This window comes from Eretmochelys imbricata, chromosome 10 (genome assembly GCF_965152235.1).
Source record: "Eretmochelys imbricata isolate rEreImb1 chromosome 10, rEreImb1.hap1, whole genome shotgun sequence".
NCBI classification, from domain to species: Eukaryota; Metazoa; Chordata; order Testudines; family Cheloniidae; genus Eretmochelys; species Eretmochelys imbricata.
Genome location: NC_135581.1, coordinates 25,331,712 through 25,359,379, shown reverse-complemented (window position 1 = coordinate 25,359,379; position 27,668 = coordinate 25,331,712). Strand labels below are relative to the sequence as shown.

At 41.1% G+C, this 27,668-nt stretch overlaps 1 protein-coding gene across 4 annotated transcripts; it reads left to right on the top strand.

Annotated features, from left to right (window-relative positions):
• Positions 1–382: 382 nt before the first annotated feature.
• On the top strand, positions 383–26,872 carry HAPSTR1 (HUWE1 associated protein modifying stress responses). Of its 4 annotated transcripts, none has more exons than XR_013347383.1 (5): positions 385–845; positions 1,846–1,926; positions 7,470–7,745; positions 23,626–24,012; positions 26,359–26,872. XR_013347383.1 is itself a non-coding variant. In XM_077829112.1 (5 exons), the coding sequence occupies exons 1-5, from the start codon at positions 620–622 to the stop codon at positions 26,392–26,394; spliced, it is 681 nt and encodes a 226-aa protein (XP_077685238.1). In that variant the 5' UTR covers positions 388–619; the 3' UTR covers positions 26,395–26,872. The 4 variants fall into 4 exon arrangements, 3 of the variants coding, with proteins under 3 accessions (XP_077685237.1, XP_077685236.1, XP_077685238.1); XM_077829112.1 differs by having other exon boundaries at positions 388–845; positions 23,626–23,687; XM_077829111.1 differs by lacking the exons at positions 23,626–24,012; positions 26,359–26,872 and adding an exon at positions 17,299–19,060 and having other exon boundaries at positions 383–845.
• Positions 26,873–27,668: the final 796 nt, after the last annotated feature.

Below are 27,668 nucleotides of genomic sequence, written 5' to 3'. Positions count from 1 at the left end.
GAGCACAGACCTCAGCAGCATGTGTCCCTCCCTCACCACCAGACAATGGGAGGAGTCACCACCAAGGCCCCAGTACATCACGACAGGGGAAGGGAAGAGCAGGGGGAAGACTAGTTCACTGCGTTCCTCAGGGCGGTGGAAGAGAACGAATGCGCCTGCGCACAGCACGCAGCCTTCTTGCGCTTGCGTAGAAGCTTTTGGTGTCGTAACCAATCTTGGCCCTCTTCCCGCCCCTTTGTGACACTGGCTTGATGATGGGCACGCAGTTATCCAATGGATGTGGGCTTTGCCACTCAAACCGGCAAAGGTGGAGCTAAGCCTGCCAGTGAGAGAGCGAGGGGCGGGTCTTTTTTGACAGCAGGTTCGGCAGCTGCCTTTCCTGGGGTTTTACTGGGATTGGGGCGGCGTCTGCGGCTCAGTGTGGTTGGAGCCGGCGGAGAGGTTGGTGCTTGGGAGAGCGAAGGCCGAGAGTATGGGGGTTAGGTAGGAGCGGCCTGGCCCCAGCAGCAGCCCGGCCGGCCGGCCTCCGCCGGCGGAGAGGGCAGGCGAGCGCTGCCGAGTGACGGGGGTCTGGGCGAGGCGGCGGCGGCGGCGGAGGAGGAGCTGAGCCGGCCGGAGGATGGAGGACAAGAAGGAGGAGGGCGAGGCCGAGATCCAGGAGCACGGGCCCGAGCACTGGTTCAGCAAGTGGGAACGGCAGTGCCTGGCCGAGGCCGAGCAGGAGGAGGCGCTGGCCCCGGAGCTGCAGGAGGAGGCGGCGGCCGCCGCGCAGCCCGAGCACAAGCAGCAGAAGCTGTGGCACCTCTTCCAGAACTCGGCCACCGCCGTGGCGCAGCTCTACAAGGGTGAGCGGGGCAGGCCTGCGGGGCGCCCAGCGTGGCGTAGGCCGGGCCGGGGCAGCCGTAGAGCATAGGGGAGGGGGGGCGGCGCGATGCAGCGCTACCGGGGGCGGGGGAGGCTCCGCCGAGAAGCTGGCTGAGGAGTGAGCCAGGAATCCTGCGGGGAGGGGGTGGGCGCTCGGGGTAGGCCTCAGGGGAAGCCGGAGGGGGTGTGGTGGGGACGCGGCTCCGCATAGGGGCGGTGGGGGGAGGGGGTTCCTCGGGCAGTGTGAGGCGCGGGGGCTCCGCACATATCCATAGAGGCGGATGGGAAAACAAAATGGCGTAAGGTGGAGTCGCCGCCTCCGCCGCTGCCCTGGAAATCACCCTTCCAGCCCCCCTGGAGCAGGGGTCGCCCCCGGGGATACCCGCCGCCCTCGGCCCCCCTCCGCGGCTCCTGTCTCCAGCCGTGTCTGGAGCCCCGGCCCCTCCCCAGAGATCACCCAAAATGGCGGGGGTTGGGGGGGTGGAAGGGATCGGCCCCGGGATGGCGGCGAGGGGGCCCTTTGGCGTGAGGGGAGGAGCAGACTCCCGGCAGCGCTCAGCGACCGCCGGGGGGAGCGAGGGACTGGGTCCCTCCGCCTAGACCCACCCCGGAGGGGTGGAGGGTGAGAGGGGGTCCCTGGTGACCCGCAGAGCAGCCGAGGGGAGGAGAGCTGGGGACCTAGCCCTCCCGAAGGCGGCTCCTGCCGTCTAGCCCAGGGAAGAGGCACCGACAAAATGGCGAGCGCGGGGCCGGCCCCATTGTGCACTGGGTTCTGAGGGGAGGGGGCAGGACAGGGCGCTGCGCCGGCGGTCCTGAGGCACTATCGCCTGTCCCGGTTCCGGGAAGCGGGCGCGGTCGGCCCAGCCACACCCCGGTCCCGGGCTGTCTCCGGGAGGCTGAACAAAATGGCGAAACCTAACATGGCCGTTCGGAGTTAGTGCCTCCAAAATAAACAGCGTGTGTGTCCTTCCACTTCTGCAGACCGGGTGTGCCAGCAGCCAGGGCTCTCCCTCTGGGTCCCCTTCCAGAATGCCGCCACTGCAGTCACCAACCTCTACAAAGGTAAGGGCCGGCCCGGGTGCTATCCCCACCCTGCTCCCAAGTGCTGGCTTTACTCATGAAATCCAAGCTGCTGCCTGAATCTTGTAACCTTTCCTTGGCCACTGTAGTTTGGCAGCAACTAACTTTCTTCTTGGCTCATGTGAGTGACTCACTTAAGTTGTTCCACTCCTGGGCTCTTGCACAAGGACCTCTTAACATGTGCATGTCATTCTGATAAGCTCAGGAGAGGAGTACAACAGGCCATAGCATAGTATTTGACAGTGATACCTTTGTATAACTTGCAGGTTTAAAATAAGTTGGTTGAAAGGCAGACTTCATGCTCCAGATGCAAACCTCAGAGGTTGTGTGTGTGGGTTTTTTTTTTAAGTAAGGTTTAATGTCTGCCAATGTTGAAATTTGGTTATAGGACAGTGATGCTCATTCTTTGTTAGGTCTCTTACCTGTATCCGTTAAATTAATGCTTACCTCTTTTAGTGACTACTTAACTTTCCCGATTCCCTTTGGACACCTTAACTTTCACTAATATTGTAATGTACAAACAGAACCTGCTGGACACCTATGATGCACAAAAATGTAAAGTCATGTTTAGCAGTTTGATTAGGAACTCTTTCAAAAATTCTGTTCCTCAACTGTAACTGACAGAGTATCATGACACTTAGATTTTCTACAAAGATACACTGAGTTTAACTATCAATTTCTAGCCTCTGATTGGAAAAGGTACTTATAGGTTACTGTTGCAGAATGATCCTGCTAGGAACAGAAACATTCAGTGACTTTCCCAAATCAGCCTTCTGAACAATGCAAACCTTTGCAGTGTGGCTCTCATTACTGTCTGTTCCCTAATGGTGATGAGTCAAAAGGAGAACCCTAAAATAAACTACCCCTTTGCTTGAGTTTGTTTGTTCTTGCATGATTTTGTTTAGCTGCATATCTGTTTTTCTTCATGTCTAGAATTCTACATGGAACCACGTATATGCATGCTTTATCTTTGATTGTTAGCCCTTGGCTGATTTTGTCAGTCCATGGATTTGTTTTAAATGACTGTACTGAGCTTAGTGTAGTATATCTGAGAACAGATCAGGCTTCTCACCATGCAGTAATAAATGGGGAGGAAACAGTAGATGTGTAACCATTACATTGGAGACTTGCTTCTCCTTTGGAAAAATGCATATACAGTACATCTCTCTGTATCTACAGTAGACCATCCATGAAGAGTTAGTGAAATTGATGTTGTAATCTCTGCTGTTTATGGAGTTCCACAAATGGAATGTGGGCCTGAAGGAATAGCCAGAAACACTAGTCCTAGGCTTTGACTTGGCAGCTACTAAGTGTTAATCAGCCATATTTCCCTGATGACAGTCAAACTGCAGCGGAGCTTCCACTTTATCATCTATCACTACTTGATAAATAGGAGCTGTTGTGTTAATCAGAGCTATAATCTGGCTCGAATATCTACTGCCTATGTGTGAATTTTGATAAACTGGAATCTTATTATCGATTATTGTGGCTGTTCAGAGCACCTCCCCACTTTAGTAAGGACTTCTTGGATTCAGTTAAGAATTTGATTTAAAGTTTTGCAAGAAAAAATAAATTTATGGCATTGTTCTGCCATGATTATGTAACAGAAAAACTTGAAAATATATTATCATGAAATTAAAATGATCTGGCTCTCACGTGAATGAGATCATTTAAATTAAATGATTACATGATAAATTGATAGTCATTAAATTACAAACCTTTTTGAAAACATTTACCTGTTTTTCTTCCAAGTAGCAGTGGAAATTACTGAGTATTTTTAGTCTCTTGTGTATTTCACAGCCTTTGTCAAAAGTCAGTTTCACTGTTTCCTCTATGAAGTCTTATTGGCTGCAGCCATGTTTACACTATGGGTTCTGTACTGCCTTAGCATAGATGGTTACTTTGATGGAAGGGGTGTTTCAGTTAAGGACAGTAATCAGCCTCTTGGAGCAGCAGTAGCGAGATCAATGAAAGATGCAGCTAGGACGATGGAAGAATTCTATGTGAGGAATGAAGTTGGCTTAACTACTGTGCTCAGGGGTGTGAATTTTTCAGAACTTAGAAAGTGTAGACCAGGACTACTTTGGGGGGTGGGGGAGTCAAAGTAGGCTTGTAAAAAGACACACAGGCAACGTGTTTCAGGTATTTAAAACTGTCTTTTTAATGGACTACATTAAATTGCCTACATTTCAAGGGGACAGAATCCATCTGAATAAAGCTATGCACAAGGAGAGCTAGCAGGGTAGAATGGTAAACACTGATGTAATACTAAAAAGTTCTAATCGTTCTTGTTGCTCTTTAAGACTTGGTTTATTGTGGTTACTATCAAAGGTGTGGGAGGCAGTGTGCTTCATACGAAGTTGCAAAAAAGTCATCTAAGGAATATTGTATGATGAATCAAGCATCTCAAACTGCCTACATCAGGAACATCTGTTAAATGTACTTAAACCCATTTTTTACTTGGTAACAAACTACTGGCATCTTTTTAAAAATTTTTTTTCCCTGAGATCTGGCCCTAGTGAGATCTGAATAAACAATAAAACAATGTTTTTCAAATCTATTCAGTTCTCCTTCACGCCTCAATTTATCTGCATATAGTTTTCACTTTTAAACTTGATTCAGCTCTTAGCATTTAATCACTGTTTGTACATATTGTCCAATCAGTTGCAGCACTGGGCACCAAGAGTATTTTTAAGTTTTTTTAGATCTAATGACAAAATGTCCATCTAAACCAAGAAAATGGGCTGTTGTTCACTAACTGTCCTCCAAATCCTACTTGGTTTTCCCTGAAAATGGTTTGGTTGCTTGTTCAGAGGGGACACAACTTTTCAGTACCATTCCAGAAAGTGTGCTAGAGACCTTTTGGAATGTGATGTCTAGAAATCCTGTTGGCCATGACTTCACTAGGAAAAAGGGATATGTTCATTAGGATATTAGGTGTTAGGTTAGACAAATCAGTTTTAACACAAGTTTAGTTATTTGTAGTCTTAGTTGATGGAGCTGAACCTTAAGGGGAGTGTAGGATTGATCTAGATCAGCTATGTGTTAAAACTACAATTACCTGGTCTATACTATATTAAAACAGCTTTTTTCCAAATGAAGGCAAGGCTTGTCCCATCTACACTAGCAGCTAAATGCCTTCAGCACCATATGACTGGAGATCGTGGTCACCCATTGTTAATGGATCTCCACAACAGACTACTTTTCTTAGTCTAGATGGCACTTAACCGTGATGGCTTTATGTGGACTCTGTTCTGTCCCCTTACTTTTCCGTGTTTGAAGGTGATCCTGGCAAGCAATTGAAGGAACACTGTCAATTTGAAAACTAGTTTAGAGTTCTTAGTAGCTTCTATAAGTAGATCTGCATCAGAGTCCTTCCACCAGCTTTTGTAATCTCATATTTTCTAGTCTTCAAAAATGTTTCTTTAGTTGTGTGATAAAATCAACATAAATATTGTGGTTTTGACCAGGCAAAATACTGTCAAATGCACATGATAAACTGAGAGAAGTTATTTGTTTCTATAACTATAATCTTTTTGGTGTTCCTTTTAACAGTGTGAATTGAGCATCCTGTCTGAATAGTAACTATCAGACTTGGACATCTGAATATTAATATGGAGGAGGAATCTTTCATAGGCTTACCACTTCAAATATTTTTATGATAAAGGATGTGAAATTGTATATTTGTGTTATATCTACACTTTGTACACTAAACACATCCAAAACATACTAGGCAAATACCATGTCCCAAAGTTTTAACTAGAAGCAGTTTGAAGTGCTGCTGATTTTTAAACTCGGTTGATGGGCTGAAGCATTCCTACTGATTGTGGTCAGAATAAACACTTTTTATATATATACACATACATACACGAATCAGGTAATGGTGCCTTGTAAACAGATCTTAAATGATTGTTCTACTGACCTTGATTCTCAAATATAATATGGCAGTTTGGAAGCTGGCTTGCAGGTAAATAGTGTATAATGCTGTTTCAGTGAGAAACCTTGTTTGAATAAACAAGTATGAAGGCGATATTGACATGGTTTAGGCATAGGACTCTTTGTTCACTAGTGTTTCCCCAATCTGGGGGAAAAACACCAAAGCTTCAGAAACACTCAATTAAGGAACACTGCCAAGTTCTTAAATGTATTTTTTCTGGAAGATTAAGTAAAAGAAATTGGAGTGGACTTTCCAACATTTAGCTCCATGTCTTCATTATGGAGCAAGAGCAAACATGGTGTCTTATTTACTTGTTCATATGCTGAAATAACTGTTGGCAAAGCACTGAGAAGAAACTGCTGTGGCAGAAACAGTAGAATGAACACAATTAAGGAGTACAGAACATTATATGTCCTATGTAATATGTGACTATGATCTCAGTAACATACTGATGTAGTTCTTAGTCTAATTAGCTAGAGTTGTTAGAAACTCCTTTAAAATGGATCAAATGATCTGAAAGGATCTACTAGAAAATAACAAAGTGGAAAGCACAGCATGACAACTCACGTCAGTAACCAGAATGAAATTCAGCTTCATAGGAGATCTAATATCTGAGTGAGATCCAGCCTAAGATTTTGTGCACTAAACTTGTACTGGGCTTTGCAAGTAGAAGGCATGAAAGGCTTTTACAAAATATACCTTCATGGATTATAAATTCATGAATATAATTAGTCAGGGAATAATACAAGATGTCCCACATGAGACAATTTACAAAAAATGAAGCTTGGAACATTGCTAAAGTACTAGTTATGCATGGCTGCCTTGAATTCAAGGGATGTTTTCTAAAGAAATCACACCTCTGAAAATTGTTTACCTAGAGCAGAAGGACAAGAGGTTTTGTGTGATAACACTTGGTGTTTGGCTTGTTTCCCTAGTTCGTGTGGATATTCTTCCACACAGTGGAAGAGAATAACTTTAAGGGAGCATAAAAAGCCAAAACTCGTTAGGGGGACTTGCTCAAGTGTAATACCAGAAATTGTTCTTCAGTTTGTTTAAATTGACTTTAGATTTGATGATCTCTTCAAAGTTTCCACTGTTAAGTAGTGATGTAGCTGAAATACCATAGTTAATGCTTTAGTTTTAAACTACTTCAATTTAAACACAACTCTCTGACCCTTTACATCAAAACCGGAGTATAATCATCCTCACTTATTTATAGCAAATACTTCTGATAGCACCATAAACACCAAGTTGGGATTGGGAACTGCAGTGTTGGGTCCTATGCAAACATTGAAAAGAGACCACCTCTGCTTAGCAGTTTAATATGTATAGAATATAAACTGTCTTCTATGAAGGCAGCTTTTAAGCTTGTGTATACCAATGTTTGTCTTGATTGTGTCTCTTGAAGATGTTGGAAAAGTGTTACTCTGAACCCCAACATGAGGGAACTGGGATGGGCTGTGGTCTCTTGCAGTCTCATTCTTGTCTAATCAGACACATGGTAACCCTTATGAATGAAAAAGCAATAGACTAATTATTCTGCTTCAGATGCAACACTTAAGAACATTCTTTGTCTTCTTTTTTTCAGAAAGCGTGGATGCTCATCAACGAAGCTTTGATGTAGGAATTCAAATTGGCTATCAGCGTCGCAATAAGGATGTGTTAGCTTGGGTTAAAAAACGCAGAAGAACTATTCGTAGAGAAGATTTGATCAGCTTCCTATGTGGAAAAGTTCCTCCTCCACGAAACTCTAGAGCTCCCCCAAGACTAACTGTAGTATCCCCTAGCCGAGCTACTTCAACAGAAACTAGCTCATCTGTAGAGACTGATTTGCAGCCCTTCCGTGAAGCCATAGCTCTGCATGGTAACATTAATCTTTTTCAATATTTCTTTTTTAAAGATGGGTGGGAGTCCTAAATGAGGAGCATACCTTCCTGTTAAGCTTTGGGGTTTATTTTGAGGCTCCCTTTGCTACAGTGTAACCAGAAAGGAAGTGTATCTAGCATCCTAGAGTAAAGGCACTTATTCACTTGCTCTGAAGGGGTTATGTGGTATTAACATCTTAGTTAATTGCTAAGACGTGTACAATTGTTAAATTCTAAGTGCAGGCAAAAGTTTTTCTGCATTAAGGAGCAAATCATTTTTTGAAATTGGCATCTTGTGCAGCAGTGGTCTTGTAAAGTAAGTTTAGGATGCACTTGTAGCCACCCTCTTTCAGCAAAATGATTTCATGTTGAAGAAAGGACGCAAAAAATGTACCGGTCATTTACTGATCAGTGCTGGGTCTGATGATGGGGTGCAGTCTGTATCTTCAGAACCAGTTTCTGGAACATGCTGTTGAAAAGCCACTTACCTGAGTTCTGGAAAGGAAACAGGCTTTTTATAAAAGCGTTGATCCTACCCATTGGTAGAAGAGTGGATGGCACCTTTCATGTTTAGTTTTTGATGTCTCCTGAAACGTGGATTTAACCAGTCACTGGAATGCAGTTTTGTTTTCTCCTCTCTCTGCTTCTGGGGAGCCTGTTGTCTTACCCTTACTGTCCCTTTGCCTTTTTCCTAGGAAGAGGGAGTTCTTAATTGGCCAACACTCCCTCTTACCTGTTCATTTTTAGTAATGCACTGCTGCTTTGCTTAGTCACTTTCTCAGTTTCACTGGTATGATTAGCATCCTGACTGGTCAGGAATGGGCCAAGTGATTTGCCTTTGTTCTTGAGTGGATCAATCAAACTTTGGTCTGCTTTTCATTGCTCCCTGCCCTACTAGTGAAGGCATCTTTCGAGCCATGCTCATAGGAGAATATTCCTTACAGGAAAAGCTGTAGCGTTTTGAGAGAAGCCATTACTAGTACTGCACAGCTGCCATTTTTATTTCTAGGAGTTCTCATTAAGATAATGACAGGTTTCAGAGTAACAGCCGTGTTAGTCTGTATTCGCAAAAAGAAAAGGAGTACTTGTGGCACCTTAGAGACTAACCAATTTATTTGAGCATAAGCTTTCGTGAGCTACAGCTCACTTCATCGGATGCATGCTGTGGAAACTGCAGAAGACGTATACACAGAGACCATGAAACAATACCTCCTCCCACCCCACTCTCCAGCTGGTAATAGCTTTCATGGTCTCTGTGTATATAATGTCTTCTGCAGTTTCCACAGTATGCATCCGACGAAGTGAGCTGTAGCTCACGAAAGTTTATGCTCAACTAAATTGGTTAGTCTCTAAGGTGCCACAAGTACTCCTTTCCTTTTTTCATTAAGATAATGTGATTCAGGGGTGTATGTCAGAGGAATGGTTCTTACTGTCTAAAAGTGTGATGTTAGCTTTAGAGAAATTAATTCAGGTACACAATTTAGGCGTTTAAACTTTTGTGGCCCCCAATGTTCTTGGTGTGGCCCCCAAACCCTAGGAGCTGGTTTCTTTTTTTTCCCAGCCCTTACTAGGAATCAGTTTACAACTTTTCTCGTAGGTAGCTTTAATTTTAACAAAGGTCCATGTTCTAATACTCTCATACCTAAATGGATGGTTACTTGCTTTTTATTGCTGGCTGTTAAGTGCTTTCACCTTTTACCTTAATTAAAAATTATTCACAATGGATAATTTATACACTCATCTCTCATGTCTTCATCCTTTCAGAGTGAAACAATCCCAGCATCTCCAGTGTTATGACTTCTCTACTCAAAGCATCCTAAACCTTTTCCATTCTTTGGGTCTTCTAAAATCTTGATGAGAACACAAATGAGCAGAGTCTTTAAACTATAAAATGATGGGATGGGCCAAGTAAATTACAAAATAAGTCCTGTGAGACTGAATAAATTAAAACTTGAGTTAGGGAGATGGAAGCAGGATCAGGTGGAGGAAATGGGTGTGCATGGAAATAAATAATGGGCTGCTGGCATCTTCAGTTGAGATACTTAAAAAGAGTGCAGTGCTATGACACTACAGACTTGGTTATAAACTGAAAGAATTCCAATAGCAAAGCCACAGCCAAGATGATAAGGTACAGAATGTTTGGTTTGGTCTCTCTGGTTCTGCATAACAACTCCCTTTCCTTTTGAGAGAGTCCCTTTTTGATCTCTGTGTGTGGGCCTCTTCCTGTAATGACATTATCTCTTAACCTTCAAGTGTTTGTGGAGAAGCGGCTGAGCTGGAACCCTTCTTTTGGCCTTAGGTTTTTTCCCCCCTTATGGCCCCAATTAAACAAAACCAACATTCATATAGTAAACACACCAATAATTGGGTTACTGTTCATATTCATAAGTTACAGGGCAACTGGAGATGAGGGTGGCAGTCTGATTCTGGAGGGTGGCAGTCTGATTCTGGCGGTGGTGATTACATCATGTAGGTGGCTGAATTATTTTGCATGCCTGCTAGGTGCCATTCTTTAGGATTTATGCAGGCAGACTTAATAACTACTAGGCAAAAAATAGTTACATTGCTTTAGGAGCAAATAATAGTATCTTTTAATAATTAAAAGGGAACTCTGCAGTTTTTTTTTAAAATTCTGCACACTATTTTAAAATTCTTTATATTTTATTTGTCAAAATAACAGTAACAATATAATCACACCATTTTCAGCTATTTTGGTAATTTCAAAATATTTGTCAGCAAATAGTTGAAAATGGTGTGATTATATTAATTTTATTTGGCAAAATAACAGTATGTAGAATTTTAAATTTTTTAATTTGGTGCACAAATCCCTTGAGTAGCAGGGTTCTATGTTGTGCAGGCAGCTTGGTGGGGGGGTCTGGGTGCAGGGTGGATCTAGATGCACTGGGGCTTGTTGGGGAGTTCCAGGTGCAGAGGGAATGGGACTCTGCAGGGGAATCCAAGTAAAGGTTAGGGCTCAGTGGGGGGCATCTAATGGTGTGGGGGAGTGAGGGTTGGTGGGGTGGGGGTAAGTGTGCAGCTGCTTGGGGGTCAGTGGGGCAGGGGTACAGGTGTGGGGGCTCCCAATGCAGGGGAAGGCTTGATTCTGGGTATGTTGGGGAATGAGGCTCAGTCGGGGGGCTTGGTATGGGGGGGCGGGTACAGATGCCCAGGGGTATGGGTGGACAGGGGGAGCTGCTCCTGTATAGTGAGCCCTCGCCCTGTTGCTGAGGAGTGATGGGGCCAGGAAGTGGGAGAAGGCAGTCGCTGTATGGGGAGTTGCTTCCCCTGTCCACCCAGCCCCCATGTATCTGAACCTCCCCGCACCCAACCCACACCCCATCAAGCCTCACCACCTGCACCCAAAACCCCTGCCAAGTCGTTCTCTCCCACCTCTCAGAGCTTCTGGCAGGCCAGCTAGGGGAAGCTTCTGAGGTTGATCTGACCCAGCCCCAGGCTGCTCTGTGCAGGAAAGGGGAAATTCCATCTCTGTCTTCTCCTCTCCCCCACCCCACCCCCCCAAAGCCGGGACTAACATTCCTGGCTGGCCTGGATATCCCCAGTCGTCATCCCCCACCCCTTCCCAGACCACAGGGTGACTTACTTTCCCCTGGCTGCCCAAACAGACACTGCCACAGACACTGCTGGGGAGGAGTGGGTGAGCACTGGTGAAGCTTCTTTGCGTCCCCACAGAAACAATTTTCTGCAGAAAAGCAAAGAGAATATTTCTGCATGCATGCAGCAGTGCAGAATTCCCCCAGGAGTAAATAATTTAGAAACTGTATGAAAAAGTTCATCAAGTTCCTGTCTGGCTGCCCCTACTCTTCAATTGTACTAAATATCTAGAAATGTCCTTCCACTTCTTCAGTTGATGTACAACTCTACAAGTCAATCACCTATTGGATTAGTTCCTTCTGATATACATTTTCTGTCTCTTCCTCAGACAGACTATCTTACATTATTCATCTGGTGACCAGGTTTGTGTTTACCTAGTCTTTTTAAAATGACTGCTTTCCTCTAGTTCCTTCTGTCTGAATACGTTTGACAGAATTCAAGAATCTGTCACTTTCCATATCGTTCTCCTTACCAATCTTTAGACTCTTTCCAAAACTCAGATGTTTTTCAAGATTTGGAATATTATATGCAGTTTTGGTCACTGAGACTTGTGTATAATCAACTGTCTCTTGTTCTGCTAAAGCTTGCTGAAAAGCAGCACTTGTAGAACAACAAAGAGCACAGAAGTGCACATAAGAAACATTAAGTACATGTTTGTACTTAATACTTTATTAAAAAGTGACACTTCAAGAAACTGTCTTTTAATGTCTGTTTCACAGAAGTGGGAATCAGTCCTACAGTTCTTCTGATTGGCTAATTTTTGGTTTATATGAGCAAATCATAGAGTCTGCAAGATAACTAAGTATTCGAGTGTAGACAGTGATTCCTATGGAGTTATCTTTGCTATGTGATACATCTGTGAAGTTATCTCTGTGTTTAGAATCCATTGAGAGGGAGAAGCTATGTGAACAAAGGAGTAGGAAGGTGTTTGAAGTGTCTGAGTAGTTGCTGTTTGAATCTGTTTAGGGCTTTCTTTTCTCTGCTTCCAAAAAATATACATCCTGTAGCCATGGGTTAGCCTTGGGAAAGTGAGCAATTCTACTCAAAATGCGTAGGGAAGAGAGACGGTTCAGGTTCCTGCACAGTGTTCAACTTCGCAAGCGTTGTAAAGACCTGTGAAAATCCACTGATCTCCCTTCTCTCCCCAGCTCTACTAATTTAATATGTGAGATATGACAGGGCTCTTAGATTTCTTAGCTGGCATTCTTGTGGACTTGACTTGGAGGTTAGGCCTCTGCAGTAAAAATCAAAGATTTTGAGTCAAAGCAGGAGAAGCAGTCTATCAAATCTCTGAAAGTGGAGCAGTTCTTACTTAGGGCTGGTCTTCACTACTGGGGTAAGTCAACCTAAGTTACGCTACTCAGCTACATGAATAACATAGCTAGAGTCGATATAGCTTAGGTCGACTTACCACGCTATCTTCACTGTGCTGTATCAACAGGATATGCTCTTTGGTTGATTTACTTTACTCTTCTCTGGGACATGGAGTACAAGACTTGACTGGAGAGTGCTCTGACATCGATTTTAAATAGGTTTTCACTAGAACCGCTAAATCAACACCCGCTGCAACGATTGCAGCAGTTTCAATCTCCCTGGTAGTGAAGACAAGCCCCATATCTTTGAATTGTTTTATCGAAACTACTCCAGTGTCTTATCAGATGTAAAAGGAAATCGAGTTAGGTACTGTACAATGCTAAGATGAGGTAAATAAAGTACAGGCCATCTCGAAAACTTGTTTATGTATTATCATTGAATTGCATTAGTTACTGTAACTTTTCCTTCAAGATAACTTGTGTTTTGCATAGGCAAGATTCTATGATTTAACTTAAGATGAAAAAAATTCTGGAGTTAGAGAACATGCTATCATGAACCAGTGAACCCCTTAATTTGTTCCCAAATCCTTGCCTTGAGCATCAGTACACTTGAATTTATACAGTGTGCTAAAGGTAGACTTTTAAAAACTACGTTAACCCAAAGAGAGTCAAACACTGCCACAAAACCAAATGTGATGTTGCAGGTTGCTACCTGCTTAAGCTCCCTCTCAATGGGAATGGCTTAGCTACTTGAACTGTTGGTATATTTTAACTATTTGACATAAACTGATGTCCAGATTGGCTTTTCCTGAAGCATGACAAGAACTGTAAATTAATACAGAAAGCAAAAACTTGTGGCGTTCATGGGGATGTGTGTAGTACATATGGAGGATAGGTCCGTCAATGGCTATTAGCCAGGTTGGGCAGGGATGGTGTCCCTAGCCTCTGTTTGCCAAAAGCTGGGAATGGGCGACAGTGGATAGATTACTTGATGATTACCTGTTCTGTACATTCCATCTGTACAATCACCTGGCATTGGCCACTATTGGAAGACAGGATACTGGGCTAGATGGATCTTTGGTCTGACCCCGTATGGCCGTTCTTATGAGGCACTGTTTTATGGTGGAACTATTTTAAAGTATATTGGATCCTGTTGCAAGATTTCCTTTGCAACAAGTTTAAAGCTTCAAGAAAAGTGTAGGGCCAAATTTTCAAAACTTATGTGTGCTTTCTCTAATTACACATGCGTGCTTCCACAACTTTGCTTTCTGCATGTGTATTCCAGTTTTCAATTGAAGCTGTCAAGCCACTGTTTAGAACACCTGTTCTGTAAAGAAACTTAGTCACAAGATTGCGAGAAGTAGAAATTCACTTGGTCTTCCCCTTGTTTCCTGAACTACTAATCTCCTGTGAAAGACAGGGAACACTCAAATTTTCTCAGAGGACACCTACATTAATGTTAGTGGACCAGGTACCTTCCTGTTTGTGATCATGCAGTCACTGTTCCTGTAATAACTAAGGCTATTGTGTATGGGGGAAAGTGTTAGAAAAGTGTATATTGTAGCGTAGCATAGCATAGCATATAGTCTTTACACACTGTCGTCTCCCTTTGTTCTCCTTTCAACTCCTTTTGCTCTCTTCCACATGACTCCTTGGTCTCCTTGTGCACCCCCTCATTCCCACCCACCTACTTATTTCCCAGATGCTAACACCTCCACATTCCTCTCAGTCTAGAACCAGTAGTATGGTGGTGGGAACTATACAGAACCCTAAAATAAATAGTAACCGATTCCTCTGTCTGGCAGCAGTTCCTAGTAGAGGCAGCTACTCTTTATTTGAAGACTGGCTCTTTATTTCTAGCTACTTCTACAAGCATCCGTGTGCTCCTTAATGAAGACCCTGAAAAACTAGAAGCAGCTGGAGGGGAGTACCCAGCATCCTGTGACTACCAGTGTATGCTCCCTAGACCAGTATTAGAACCTTTTAATTAATCACAACTCCCTCAACATACTGTACTTAAGGAGTTTAATGCATTATCACTGTTTTTTTCCCCACAAAATGAGTAGGAATGGCATGCTTGCCATGCTATCTTACCCTGTGCCACAGGATCTCTGTTGCAGCTTTGCTTTTCTCTGATTTATTAGAATAGTAAAGTAGCACCCTTGTCTATGGGGGAATCTGCATGTGACATTGGAGTTTTCTGAGTTTTCTGGCTGAAATAATTCATTTTCAAGCCACTTCAGTTGTAATGCTCTGATTGGTAAATGCATGGTCAGTGTATACTGTATTCCAGAGTTTTAGCAGTCTCTGCTACTCCATTCTGAATGTACTTCATCAAAAGGGAGTAACTCTGGGTCTGTCAGTGATTGGGATTCTTTCACCTCTATTCTTCTTCTGGAACAAATGCAGTGAGCCTCAGAGTGATGGGAGTGAAGGATCTAGGGAAACATTGATAAAGTGGATTAAATTCATGGATATCACTCCTCCAAAAACCTTCTAACAGTGTTTTAATTGCTCTAGCCCTAATACTACCATAGCAAAACTAACCTGGTTACTTGATGATTTAATCTAGGCACCACGTCATCCCCAACCAAATCCCCTTACCATTTGAAAAGGTCACTCTGGCTTCTTTCTCTAGTATATAAGAAAGATGTGTAACTTTGCCTGCTAGAGATGCCAGCCTTCCATCACCCTTTTACTTGTGTAGTAAACTACTCCCCCTTAAAATACAAAACATCAATAGCAAATAGTACTTGGTAAAGGTATATGCATGTGAGTGGGTTGAAAGGGAAGGGCAGAGTTAATGTGTGCTGTAGTCATAAGAACATAAGATCAGCCATATGGGGTCAGACCAAAGGTCCATCTAGCCCAGTATCCTGTCTTCCAACAGTGGCCACATGCCAGGTACCCCAGAGGGAATGAACAGAATAGGTAATCATCAAGTGATCCATCCCCTGTCACCCATTCCCAACTTCTGGAAAACAGAGGCTAGGGACACCATTCCTGCTAATCCTGGCTAATAGCCATTGATGGACCTATCCTCCCATGAACTTATCTAGTTCTTTTTTGATAAACCCTGTTATAGTCTTGGCCTTCACAACATCCCCTGGCAAGGAGTTCCATAGGTTGACTGTGCGTTGTATGAAGAAATATTTCCTTTTTTTGTTTTTAAAGCTGCCACCTATTAATTTCATTTGGTGACCCTTAGTTCTTGTATGATGAGTAAATAATATTTCCTTATTTACTTTCTCTACACCAGTCATGATTTTATAGACCTCTATCATATCCCCGTTTAATCGTCTCTTTTCCAAGCTGAAAAGTCCCAGTCTTATTCATCTCTTCTTGTATGGCAGCCATTCCATAGTCCTAATAATTTTTGTTGCCCTTTTCTGAACCTTTTCCAATTTCAGTATCTTTTTTGAGATGGGGTGACCACATCTGCATGCAGTATTCAAGATGTGGGTGTACCTTGGATTTATAGAGAGGCAATGTGATATTGTTTGTCGTCTTATCTGTCCCTTTCTTAATGATTCCCAACATTTTGTTCGCTCTTTTGGCTGCTGCTGTATATGAGTGGATGTTTTCAGAGAACTATCCACAATAATGCCAAGATCTTTCTTGAGTGGTAACAGTTAATTTAGACCCCATCATTTGATAAGTATGGTTGGGATTCTGTTTTCCAGTGTGCATTGCTTTGCATTTATCAACATCAAATTTCATCTGTCATTTTGTTGCCTAGTCACCCAGTTTTGTCTCACTTTCCAGATCCTTTTATAGTTCTTTGCAGTCTGCTTGGGACTTCACGGTCTTGAGTAGTTTTGCCACCTCACTGTTTACCCCTTTTCCCAGATCACTTATGAATATGTTGAACAGGACTGGTCCCAGTACAGACGGCTAGGGAACACCACTATTTACCTCACTCCATTCTGAAAACTGATCATTTGTTCCTACCCGTTGTTTCCTATCTTTTAACCAGTTACCAGTCCATGAGAGGACCTTCCTCGTGTCCCATGACAAGTTACTTTGCTTAAGATCATTTGGTGAGGGACCTTGTCAAAAAGGCTTTTGGAAAATCTAAGTACACTATATCCACTGGATCCCCCTTGTCCACACGCGTGACACCCTCTAAGAACTCAAATAGATGAGGCATGATTTCCTTTAACAAAAACCATGTTGAGTCTTCCCCAATAAATTATGTTCATCTGTGTCTGACAGTTTTGTTCTTTACTGTAGTTTCAATCAGTTTGCCCAGTACTGAATAAGATGTGTGGAGTAGAGAGTATTTACTATTGGTATGACAGTTCTGCATTAACATAGATTGATACAGCCTTATATAGAGAATGAAATCTTACTTTTGCAGTTGGTGTCATGGATTGCATTGTAGGGAGGGGCAGTAAATAGGTGGCTATATGTAGCAATAGACAATGAATCCTATCTTTCCATTGTACACTTCAGATAATGATTCCTCCTGTCTCCACTTAATAATTTTTTTAAATGGACATTTAATCTCAACAAACCAAAATTTCTCTGGAACTTGGATAAATTATCCAGAAGACTCCAGTAATTGCTACTTAAACTAAATCCTCTTCCTATTTTGCTGCTGATTATTATTTCCCTTCAACTACAGTGGTTCTCACACTGGTCCAGAGACTTTACTGGTTGTCATCTGCATTCGAGTTACAAGTTAATATTTCCCAGTGGACCACTTCTTCTTCCAAAATGAATCTTCTTTTGTGAACTTCATGAAAGATGGGAAACCATTATTCTACTGCATGGCACTTGGAGTTCCTTCATGAAACATATCCTCTCTAGTTAACCATTTCAGGCTCATGTTATAATTTGCTAATGTGTAAGGTTTCAATGTTTGTACCTGAAATTATTTGAAGCAGCCATCAAATTTTAATGTACTGCAGCTTCCGCTAATGCTTTGAGATGGATTTTCATGCTAAATATATGCATCTTGAATATTAAACTCTAAAAAGGCTCTTGACTGTACTTGCACTTGCACTTGAAATACTAGTATTGCTTTCTTGTCTTCACTGGAAGACTTTGGCAACAGTTAAAAAAAAATCTGAATAATGTTGTCAAGCGTTGTAACTTAACCCTGGAACTCTTCCTCTTCCTTCTTCCACCCCTAAATTGAGGGGAAGGGCATGCTGAATTTCAGTCTAAAGTGGTACAGCTCCTGCTACTCAATCTCAAGCCTTTCAATAAAGAGAAGGAAGTTTCAGCCTAATATTTCAAATGCAAAAGCAAACAGAAGTTTTCAAAAATGCAGTCTTGATGCAGCACGAAGAGGAAAAAATCTTCTTGCTTTATGTTTTTCTTAATTTCTCTATTGTGTGCACTACGATTGTTTGTATAATCATGCTTCAAATTCTCCAATACTTAAAATGCAGTTCTTGTGCTAAACAGTGATTGTCCAGCATTGATCATGCAATGAAAGGTCCCCTCTAATGTAACACACAGCATGTATGAAGGTTGTTTGAATGTCCTACCTTGTGTGGCTGAAATATCATAGTTACAAGCACAGACACTAAAAAAAGTTGTTAGCTTATTCCTTACTCTAGAACTTATAATAGTGAAATGTCTACAAAGCTTATATTCCTTACTAATGTTCTCTTCTTCTCACTACTTCTATCTAATATCTGTTCCTGTTAGTCTAATCACTTAAGCCATTTAGTTGCTTGGGTAGTGTTTTTAGTAGGAGCATGCTGAAAACTAGAGCCTGATACAGTAAGGAAGATAAACCTTTAGTTTATTGGAATGGTTTCATCACACAAGGATTGTCTTATCTGAACTGTGGGTCATTGCCCTACAACAGTTTTAATTTGTGGGCCCCTAAACAATTTTTTAATGGACGTGTGGACCCCAGGTTGAAAACCACTGTTCTATGGTAACAGTCTTTCACAGACCCCTTAGACATAGTCTGCGGACCCTCACGGGTCCATGGACCACAGTTTGAAAACCACTGCTCTACAATGTCTTGTTTCTTGTTGAATTTAAAGTATTATTCTGTTAATAATACTGACATCCTCCTTCAAACATCCAGCTGCCACAAAATGGCAATTTGCCATTTCAGTAACTTACCCTACAATGCATCTGTTAAACCTTCTATATTTGAATTTGGTAACATAGCTTTTTAAATTGTGATACAACAGTCACCAGAACAGCAATTTATAAGAGAACAATGAGCTGTGCTTACCCTGAGTAAAAGGATTAAATTGTGTGTAATGTTAGCCTCTGTTAACTGAGACAAAATTAGTAATGAGTGCTCTATTAAAGCTTTCTTAAATCTCATTATTACAAAATACACTACAGTGTGCATATTTGATATGAAGTAGTGCAAGTTAAAGTACAGTTAATAAAGTACATCTTGTGATACATTATCATTGCTCTCCAGTGTTCTTTCTCTTTGTAGAAGTTAATTCAAAATCGGTTCCCCGGTCCTTGTTAATTACAGGCCTGTTTGTAGTCTCATTTTAATACCTTTCTAAATATGTCCTGGTTATTGCATGGGCGTTTAAATGTACCATTCATACAAATTTATCTAAATCTCTTGAAAAGTAAGGTGGATGTTCAGTGTACGCTTCAGGCACTACTGTAACCTTCACAACCTTGATCTTTTAAAAAAAAAAAAAAAACTAACTTTTTTTTTCAGGCATAACAAATGTGCTTTTCAGTTCTGGGCTACGTATCTGTTTTAAAAAAAAAAAAAATAAAAACACTTTTATCCAAATGTTTAATTGTCACTTGGACAGACCTCTTTCAAAAAGGTAGCACTTGATAATGGTGTGTGAAACTAAACCTCAATCTCGTCCAGAAATACCAACTTAAAAGAAGCTTCAGTTCTGGCCCTTGAGCTCACTAAGCTTTGGCTTTAAAATGTTCACTCTCCTCTATTACATGCACAAGTCAAACAGGCGAGACTGAATTCACAAGTGAATCTTGACTGGTCAAAGTGCTGTAGTCTGTTGGCTGCCATAGTTGTTGCATATAATAGTAAGTTAAGTTGGACAAGTGTCATAAGTTGATGACCATTTACGTGAACTAATGCTGAACGTGTATATTGGACAAGCCTTAGAAGAGGAGTGGAGCAAATAGCAAACTTTTTTGTTGTAAATTAAATTTGAAACATTTGATCTTTTTTTCAGGATCCTTTGGGTATTCTATACCAGAGACAACACTAAAAATTTTTCTATTCATCATTTTGTATTTTAGCTTGTAAATCTTACAATTCTTAACCAACATGGTGCAAATTAAGAACTTCACAAGAAACTTGCTCTGATACTTAGACTTATCAGTTGCATCAGTCATGCAATCAGTATTGTGACTATTTAACCAACATAACTAATAGTGCAGGCTCTGTATACTCCTGGGGAAGTTCTGCGCAGTGCAGAATTTTGCAGAAATTAACATTGTGCATGAAGAATTTTCTTTCTCCCATAGAAATGTGCTGCAGTGTAGTTGGCTGCAAGTAGGGGCTGCCCGACCCAGCAGAGCCCAACTCTCACATAGAAGACACTGTGGAGGGGAGGGAGCTAGAGGGTTCCTGGGGGCTGCAGTTCCCAGCATGCCCTGATGGAAGGAGAGGGCGGCGCACAGGAAACTCCACACAATCCTGGGACCAAGCACCAGTCTGTTTCTCTCTCTGGATCCCTGGGCTCGGGGGGGGGGGGGAGGGTGTGTGTGTGTGTGTGTGTGTGTGTAAATGAAGGTGGCTGGTGTCTGGGCAGTGGGGGGGAAGGCATGTCTGGGAGGGGAGGGGATGGGTGTCTGGGCTCACAGAGGGACCAATGGCTGGGCTCTGGGAGGGGAGGGGGCGGGTGTCTGGGTTCTGTGGGGGAGGAGCTGTGGGCCCTGTGGTTGGCTCTAGGAGGGGATGGGTGTCTGGGGGGTAGCAGGTGTGGATATCTGGGCAAGGGGGGCCATCCTGTGGCTGAGCTTTGGGGGAAAGGGGGGGGGTATTTGGGCCCTGGAGGGGGAAGGGGGGTATTTGGGCTGGGGCTCTGGGGGGAGAGGATGTTCAGGAGTATTGGTGGGGGGTGGGAGGCGTGGCTGTACTCTGGGAGGAAGGGGTTGTGAGTATCTGGCCCTCCTGCTGGGCTCTGGTGTGGGGAAGGTGGCAGAGAAACAGGAACTGGGTTATCATAGGGGTTTCTTTAACACTCTACTCCTGGGGGAATTTTTGTGTCTGTATGGTCACAGACATACTTGCTGACAGGTATTTTGAAATAAATTACCAAAATAATTGAAACTGGTGTGATTATGTAGTGTTGTTTTGACAAATAAAATGTGCAGAGTTTTAAAATATTGTGCGCGGAATTTATTTGTTGGTGCAGAATGCCCCCAGAAGTAGCTCTCTAGTAATCTGCAAAAATTGCAAATTTATGACAGCATGTGAGTTGTAAATTCATAAGCAGGGAAAGCATCACCGTCACACTTGTTGCCCTGCTCTCCTTGTTAGTAATACTCTGTGCTTTTCAAAAAAGGTTTGTTATGTAACTTTGGTGGTAGTCATAGTAAAACAAATCTTATTTTTGTGTTAAATATATCTTCAAAATCTAAAGACCTGTCTTGCTTTTGCAAAATGTCTGTTCCAGTGACTCTGTGAATTAAAGCATTATTTAATTGTGATATTTTGGTAGTGCCCAGAGGACCCCTATGGGGATGTCTTGGATTTTTATCTTGCTTTAGATATGTGTTTGGGAAAAGCACTTACTAGTGCTCTAAACAAACACAAGCTTCCACGAAGAACGTCAGAATTCTTAACCTATTCTTACAACCTGCTCTGTGAGGGAGCCCCATTGATTTTATTGCTGGTTTGTGGTCATAGGACTCAGCTTGCAGCATTTAAGCCCTTGTTCAGCATTAACATACAAGAGGTTAGTTATCCTGTTAGTATGTTTCTCCTCTCACCACCACACTGCACCTTTTGTATACCATCTCCCTATCTCTGTCCTCTCGCAAAGGGGTTTCTGGCAACTAGAAATGGACCTCAAAGTGCTGACTTGTTTTCCATTTCCTGTCTGATGCATCACCTTATTTTAATGTTGCTTTTACTGATCATTCACTTTTGTGTTATGGGGAAAAGCAGGTACTGTGATGCTGGCACCTAATCTAGCAATTTAGTTTTTAACTCTAAATGCACTTCACTCTAGCTTTCAGTAGCATGAATATCCATGGAGTCTCTGTCCATGAGTCTCGGTGCACTTAGAGTACTTTATTTGTTGTTTGTCCTGTATTTTCCTTTTTTAATGAGAACTTTTGTTAAACTGGTGGTCTTGCAGCATAGGGCTGTGAAAACAACCCCGTAGGAAGCTTACATACAAATGAACTTTTAAAGCTTGTCTAAATTTAATTTTAAAAAATTAATGAACCTTACACACTTGAAACTTAATTTATTCAACAAAATTTAAGTTTATTTTAAATGCATTTGTCAGATTTCAGGGTAGTTTGTATGGGCTGCTTGCAGCAACACTAGGCAGACTTTCTTTGGGAATTTGACTTTAAAAAAAAAAAAAAGTAGGCAGATATAATACCCCAAATAGATTGTAAGTTGACCATACAGATCTAGGTTATATATTTAAGATCCTATACTGAACTCTTTGTAACAAGTGGATGAGACTCTCACTTCCAGCAAGAGGAGCTTCTTTACTCCTCCTCTTGCTAGAAGTGATGTGTGTTGACAATCTGGTTCTGCCGGCTGCTTTCCTTTCCTGCTGCGTTGTTTTGTGCTCTGCCAATATACCTGAGTAAGCTCTTCTACATGATATTGATTGTATTTTGTTCTCTGTTCACAGCTTCCATTTGATTAGCAATCGGTGTAGTGAATTATACTCCCTTCTAAGTGCTCTTGAAATAACAAGGTGTCATGAATCTGAGCACTTGCTTATCTTAACTTGAAATTATCAGGACAATGAGTTTGTAGGGAAAGAATTGGTAGATTCATACTTTCTGTGGGAACACACAAGCATATTAGGGATGATCATGTATTAGAACACTCTCTGCTTTTGCCAAATTCTTACACTGCAGTAATATGTTCTAGTGTGCTTATGTAACAGAGAACGTTGTTGAATATTGCTGTAATTATCTGGAACAGTTACAAATATTTCAACAGTAAAATAGTGTTAATTCAGATACTGAAAACGGAAAAGTTCTAATGATTACAACCTAGAAATGGTTCACAAATCTTGTATCCAAAATGCTGTCACAGGTACCTTGCCCATCTCTAAAACGTTTGCATAGCTTTATTCAGACATCTCAGCCAAGTTAAGGCCTTGTTTAAACAACTTTAGTGGTATCTTTTGGCATTTCTAAGAATAAGCAACTTTAAAGTAAAAACTTTGCTTTGCTACTTTTGGAATCTTGTTCAGTTTGGCTGCTGTATAAATGTCTTGTCATATCAACACAATTCCTAACGAATGAAAATGTAGCTTTTTGTTTCCAACTTGTATGAGTAATTCTGGGAGTTAGGGCAAGTCAGATCAAAATCAAATGCCCTAGAAACTTACTACTAGGACAGTCTTGAACTGGATAGTTAAAGTACTTACATAGTAAGAATAGTTCATTTTTAAATGGATTACTGCTTAAATTGAAAGCACACACTTCAGGATAGGTTGTCTATACGCTCATATATCTAGATTTGGGTGAAGCAGGTTTTTTTCCTCACCTGTGGTTGATGCCTATCATGAGATTGTAAACAGCTAATTTCATATGCATTGCATAGGAAGCAACTTTAGCAGCTCTACATGCTCGAATACACTATATGCTGAGAAGGGGCTGACTATCAGTGCCTACACAGGCATACATATATACAAGTGGTAATGGAATGTGTCTGACCTATGAATTTTCTAGCATATTACAGAAACTTCAGTGAAATGTACAGGAAACTAGCTCATCTTCTGTCTTGCATTATTGCCTTTTTAACTTTCTTTCTTTCTTTTTCTTCTAGGACTTAGTGGTGCAATGGCTAGTATAAGCGTTCGTTCAAGTACCCCAGGCTCTCCCACTCACGTAAGCAGTGGTTCCAATGCTAGTCGTAGGAGAAATGGACTCCATGATGTTGATTTGAACACTTTCATATCAGAAGAAATGGCACTCCACTTGGACAATGGTGGAACTAGAAAGCGTACCTCAGCCCAGTGTGGCGATGTCATTACAGACTCACCAACTCATAAACGCAACCGAATGATCTAAACTGCAAAAATTTCAAACCCACCATGCTGCTTGAAAGCCACTTGATCCTCAGAGTACTATTGAAAAGGAAACATGAGGCCATCTTCCCATATTCACTGTTTAAGACAAGTGAATTCAATAATTGCCATAAAGGAAGTTTTAGGTATTACAGTAGATGCCTCTTGTAACTACGGCTTTCTTAAACTATATTCTTAGCAGAGGACATCAGATATTGTGTAGTAGTTAGCAAGATCATCATAGGCGAACATGTATCCGTTCCAAGGCTAAAAGTGACCTTACTTGTATTCTTAAAGGGAAAGGAAATATCAGATGTTTTATTTGGTTATAGAATGCTTTGTCCTTATTTCCTGCTGTGTTGAGTATTTGCTTCAACAGTATTGCCAGTTTGACTGAAATTGTCTAAAATATGACTTGGCATCTTTGTCAAATCTGCAGGCTTCCATTTTCGCAGCACTGTATAAGGCACCTAGTTTCTATATAGTAACAGTGTGCAAGTTATAAATATTGGACTGTGCCCTTTTTAGTTTTAAAAGCAGTTGATAATTCTGGTGATTGTGTGATAATGTAAAGAGGTGCTATGATGGTCATGCAATTAATACTTAATATTGAATCAATACAAGGATCTTTATTGGATTCACTTTGTGTGTTTTAGTGCTCTGAAGTAGCAATATTAAACTTTTTCCCCAATTAACTTCATAGGGTTTTACATTTTCAGTTTAAGAACATATATGTACTTACTGGTATTATCCTTGTAAACATAAACAGTGCAGACTGCACCACTGCTGACCTAAATTTAGAGAAAGATGTCCTGTAATTTGAGAATAGGCTTTTTTGTTCAGTATTAGTGAAGGGTAGGTATTGTGTACAACCGTATCCCATTTTACATTGTGTGAAGTAATTGCCCATGTTGGGGAGGGGTGGGAGGTGAGGGAATGGGGAACAGTTGGAAAAGGGTTGTGTTCTGTCTGCTGATGAGCAAGATTTCTGGTCACTTACGGAAACTGCTTGGAGTGACTAGCTTGTGTGTGACATCATCTTTAGGATGAAGTGATGTGCAGGTTTTGCCAAGTGCTAAGACAATAACTTCTAGTTTTAATTCTGAAGAAAAGATCTTTCTTTTCAGTAAATGCAAGATAACATATTGGATGGCTTTCAAAGATAAAACCTGCTTTCTTACAATGTCTTTAACTGAATGCCCTGATGAATATGTAATGTTGAAAACTGGCTACACAGTTTAAACTTCAATCCAAAAAGCCAAGTGTGGATCAAAGATGCTCCCTCTGCAAATCAGTACTGTTAAGTGCAGACACTTCAAAAACTCATTACTTAAAGGAGAACAATTTCTAAGTTAAAACAGTTTTTTTACATTTAGAAATATCTGATCTTGATTTCCTCTTGGTGGCGAAGAACTTTTATTCAAAAGCTTCTGCTTATGAGGAGGGCTAAAATAGGGAGAGGTGAGGAGATGAAGAGCTGCTGACTTGATGGGGAGGAGGGAATATTTGAACCTGAGGCCCCATCCACACTGTAATAGAAAACAGACATTCTTTAAGCTTGCCTTACATTCACTTGCAGCTAAACAGAGATCTAACACATGGATGAGGCCAGGCTATGCTAGAACCACCATATTGAAAATTCTATTCTAGTTTTCTGCCTAACTTAGATCATGATTTTGAACTCTGTTCTAATATATCTTGGCCACAAGTGAGTGTATGCTTAAGCAATTTAAGGTAAGTTTACATTCTACTAGTTTACATTCTCCTGCCTGAGCAGCTGAGGCAGGGTTACAGCTGTTTCAATTTTTTATGATAAAAAGTCTTCTAGCATAGAAGTTCTCCATCAAAGGTAGGGCATAGTCCAGGATACATCATGTTGTATTTTTCAAAAATTTTGGAGGCCATCTTTATATATTCTAAGAGGAATGATTTTGTTTTTAATTTGTATATAAATCAACAGGTTCAGGAGTTCTTCAACAGTTCCATAGTACTGTGCTAAAAGTTCACAGTTCATGGAACCATCTAAGAGTCTTTAAATAAAATTTAAAAAAAAAAAAGTTAATAATCTGTTTGCGGTCTAACGGCAAACCACGTAAAAAAGCTGCCAGTATATGTACAATTAAGTTACTACTGTTGACCTAAAGCCATAGGGCTTTGTGTGATATTTATAATTCTTTTATAAAGTATAGAACTAATTTCAATTCTATGAGACTTTGCATTTTAAACCAAGATTGACTTGTAAAATGGGATTGTAAGACAGTAGAAAAGATGTTAAAGCAACTTTAATTCTGCAAAATGACCTACTTGTAGGATATAAGCAGAGGTATTTCTTACCCATGAAATAGAAACAGCAGGTGGGTGTCACGATCAGCCTTGAATAGACAAATGTGCCACTCAGTGATGAAAACATTCTGAAGCCCCCTTCCACTTATTAATTGAACTTGTTCATAATTGTGCAATTAAACCAATTTAGGATATCTTTGTTTCCTTAGATCTTTGATGCCGAACATTGGGATTTCTTGATGTGAGACAGTTACTACATGTAGTATACTAATGTTGGAGCTCCACGCTATGGAAAGTACTGGGTTAAATGTGACTTACGCTTAAATCTATCCAAATATGACTACACATGGAGCCTAATCTGTTTTAATTTTTTTTCAAGTGGAATAATAAATGCCTCTGTTTAAGTTAATGCTTTGAAGCTTTGCATTCAATTTAGTACCATTTAAACTAAATTCATCAAGCTTTTTTGATTTGTGCCATTTTTTTGGTAAGAGAAAGCAGGCTTTAATATCTAACTGGTTGCATTAATATTTTTTGCTTGTAACTTAAATATTTGACGACTTATTTTTACCATCTTCCATTGGTATTTCATTTAGCCCCAAATGTTACTTGTTCTTTAAATGTTAACCCCTCCCAAAAATGACTTAAAATGCATGTATTCACCTGATAAACAGAAGGAGAGCAGATTGTTTCTTTAAAAAAAATAAACATTCAATTCCAGTACCCATGGTTTTGAAGACTTTATTTCTTGTGCCAGTGTAGGAAACTCAAATTGTGGAATGTTGCTTTCAGGCACTCTATCTGAGCAAGAAGCAAGTTTCTCTCTTTTGTACAGTAAACATTCAATTCACACCTGATTTGTTTGGGGGAAATGGATGCTTTATATTTTGTTTTCTCCTCTGACTCTACTTAACTCATACAATTGACCTGTCTTGTCACCATGTAAACAAAACTTAACATGAACGTGTGGAGCAATTTACATACAGGACATCCTGCACTGAGGCTACTGAGCTTCGCTTGCATTTTACTAAAATTAAAATTAAATGTTAAATTTAGAGCTATATTAAAATAAAATAATGCAAAAACTGTTTGGTATTTTTTTTGGCTGCAACTGAAGTCCTGCATTTATACTTTTACTCTGAAATGTGGTTTATCCATCTGGAGTAATAAACACTTTAAGTCATAATAAACCTAATAAATAAAAATAAATGCAACTAATTGGACTTTTTGTAGTTTGTTAGCTTCTTGAGTAGTCCATCAGTAAGCTCAGAATGTAACAGGCAAATCTGAAGGCATTAAGTCTTTGAATACTTTCTTTAAAAAGAATCTGCAGGTTCACATACCCTAAAGTGTAATGTAACCGTGGTATCTGTTCATCCTGGTATAGTTAGGGGCCTGTTTCCATTCTGTCTATCTGGATATGAGTTTTATAAACAATCTATAGTTTTCTGTGGGCTATAATGTAGTGCTTACAACATGCTGGTTTGGGAGTTTTACATACTCAAAAGTGAGGGCAATG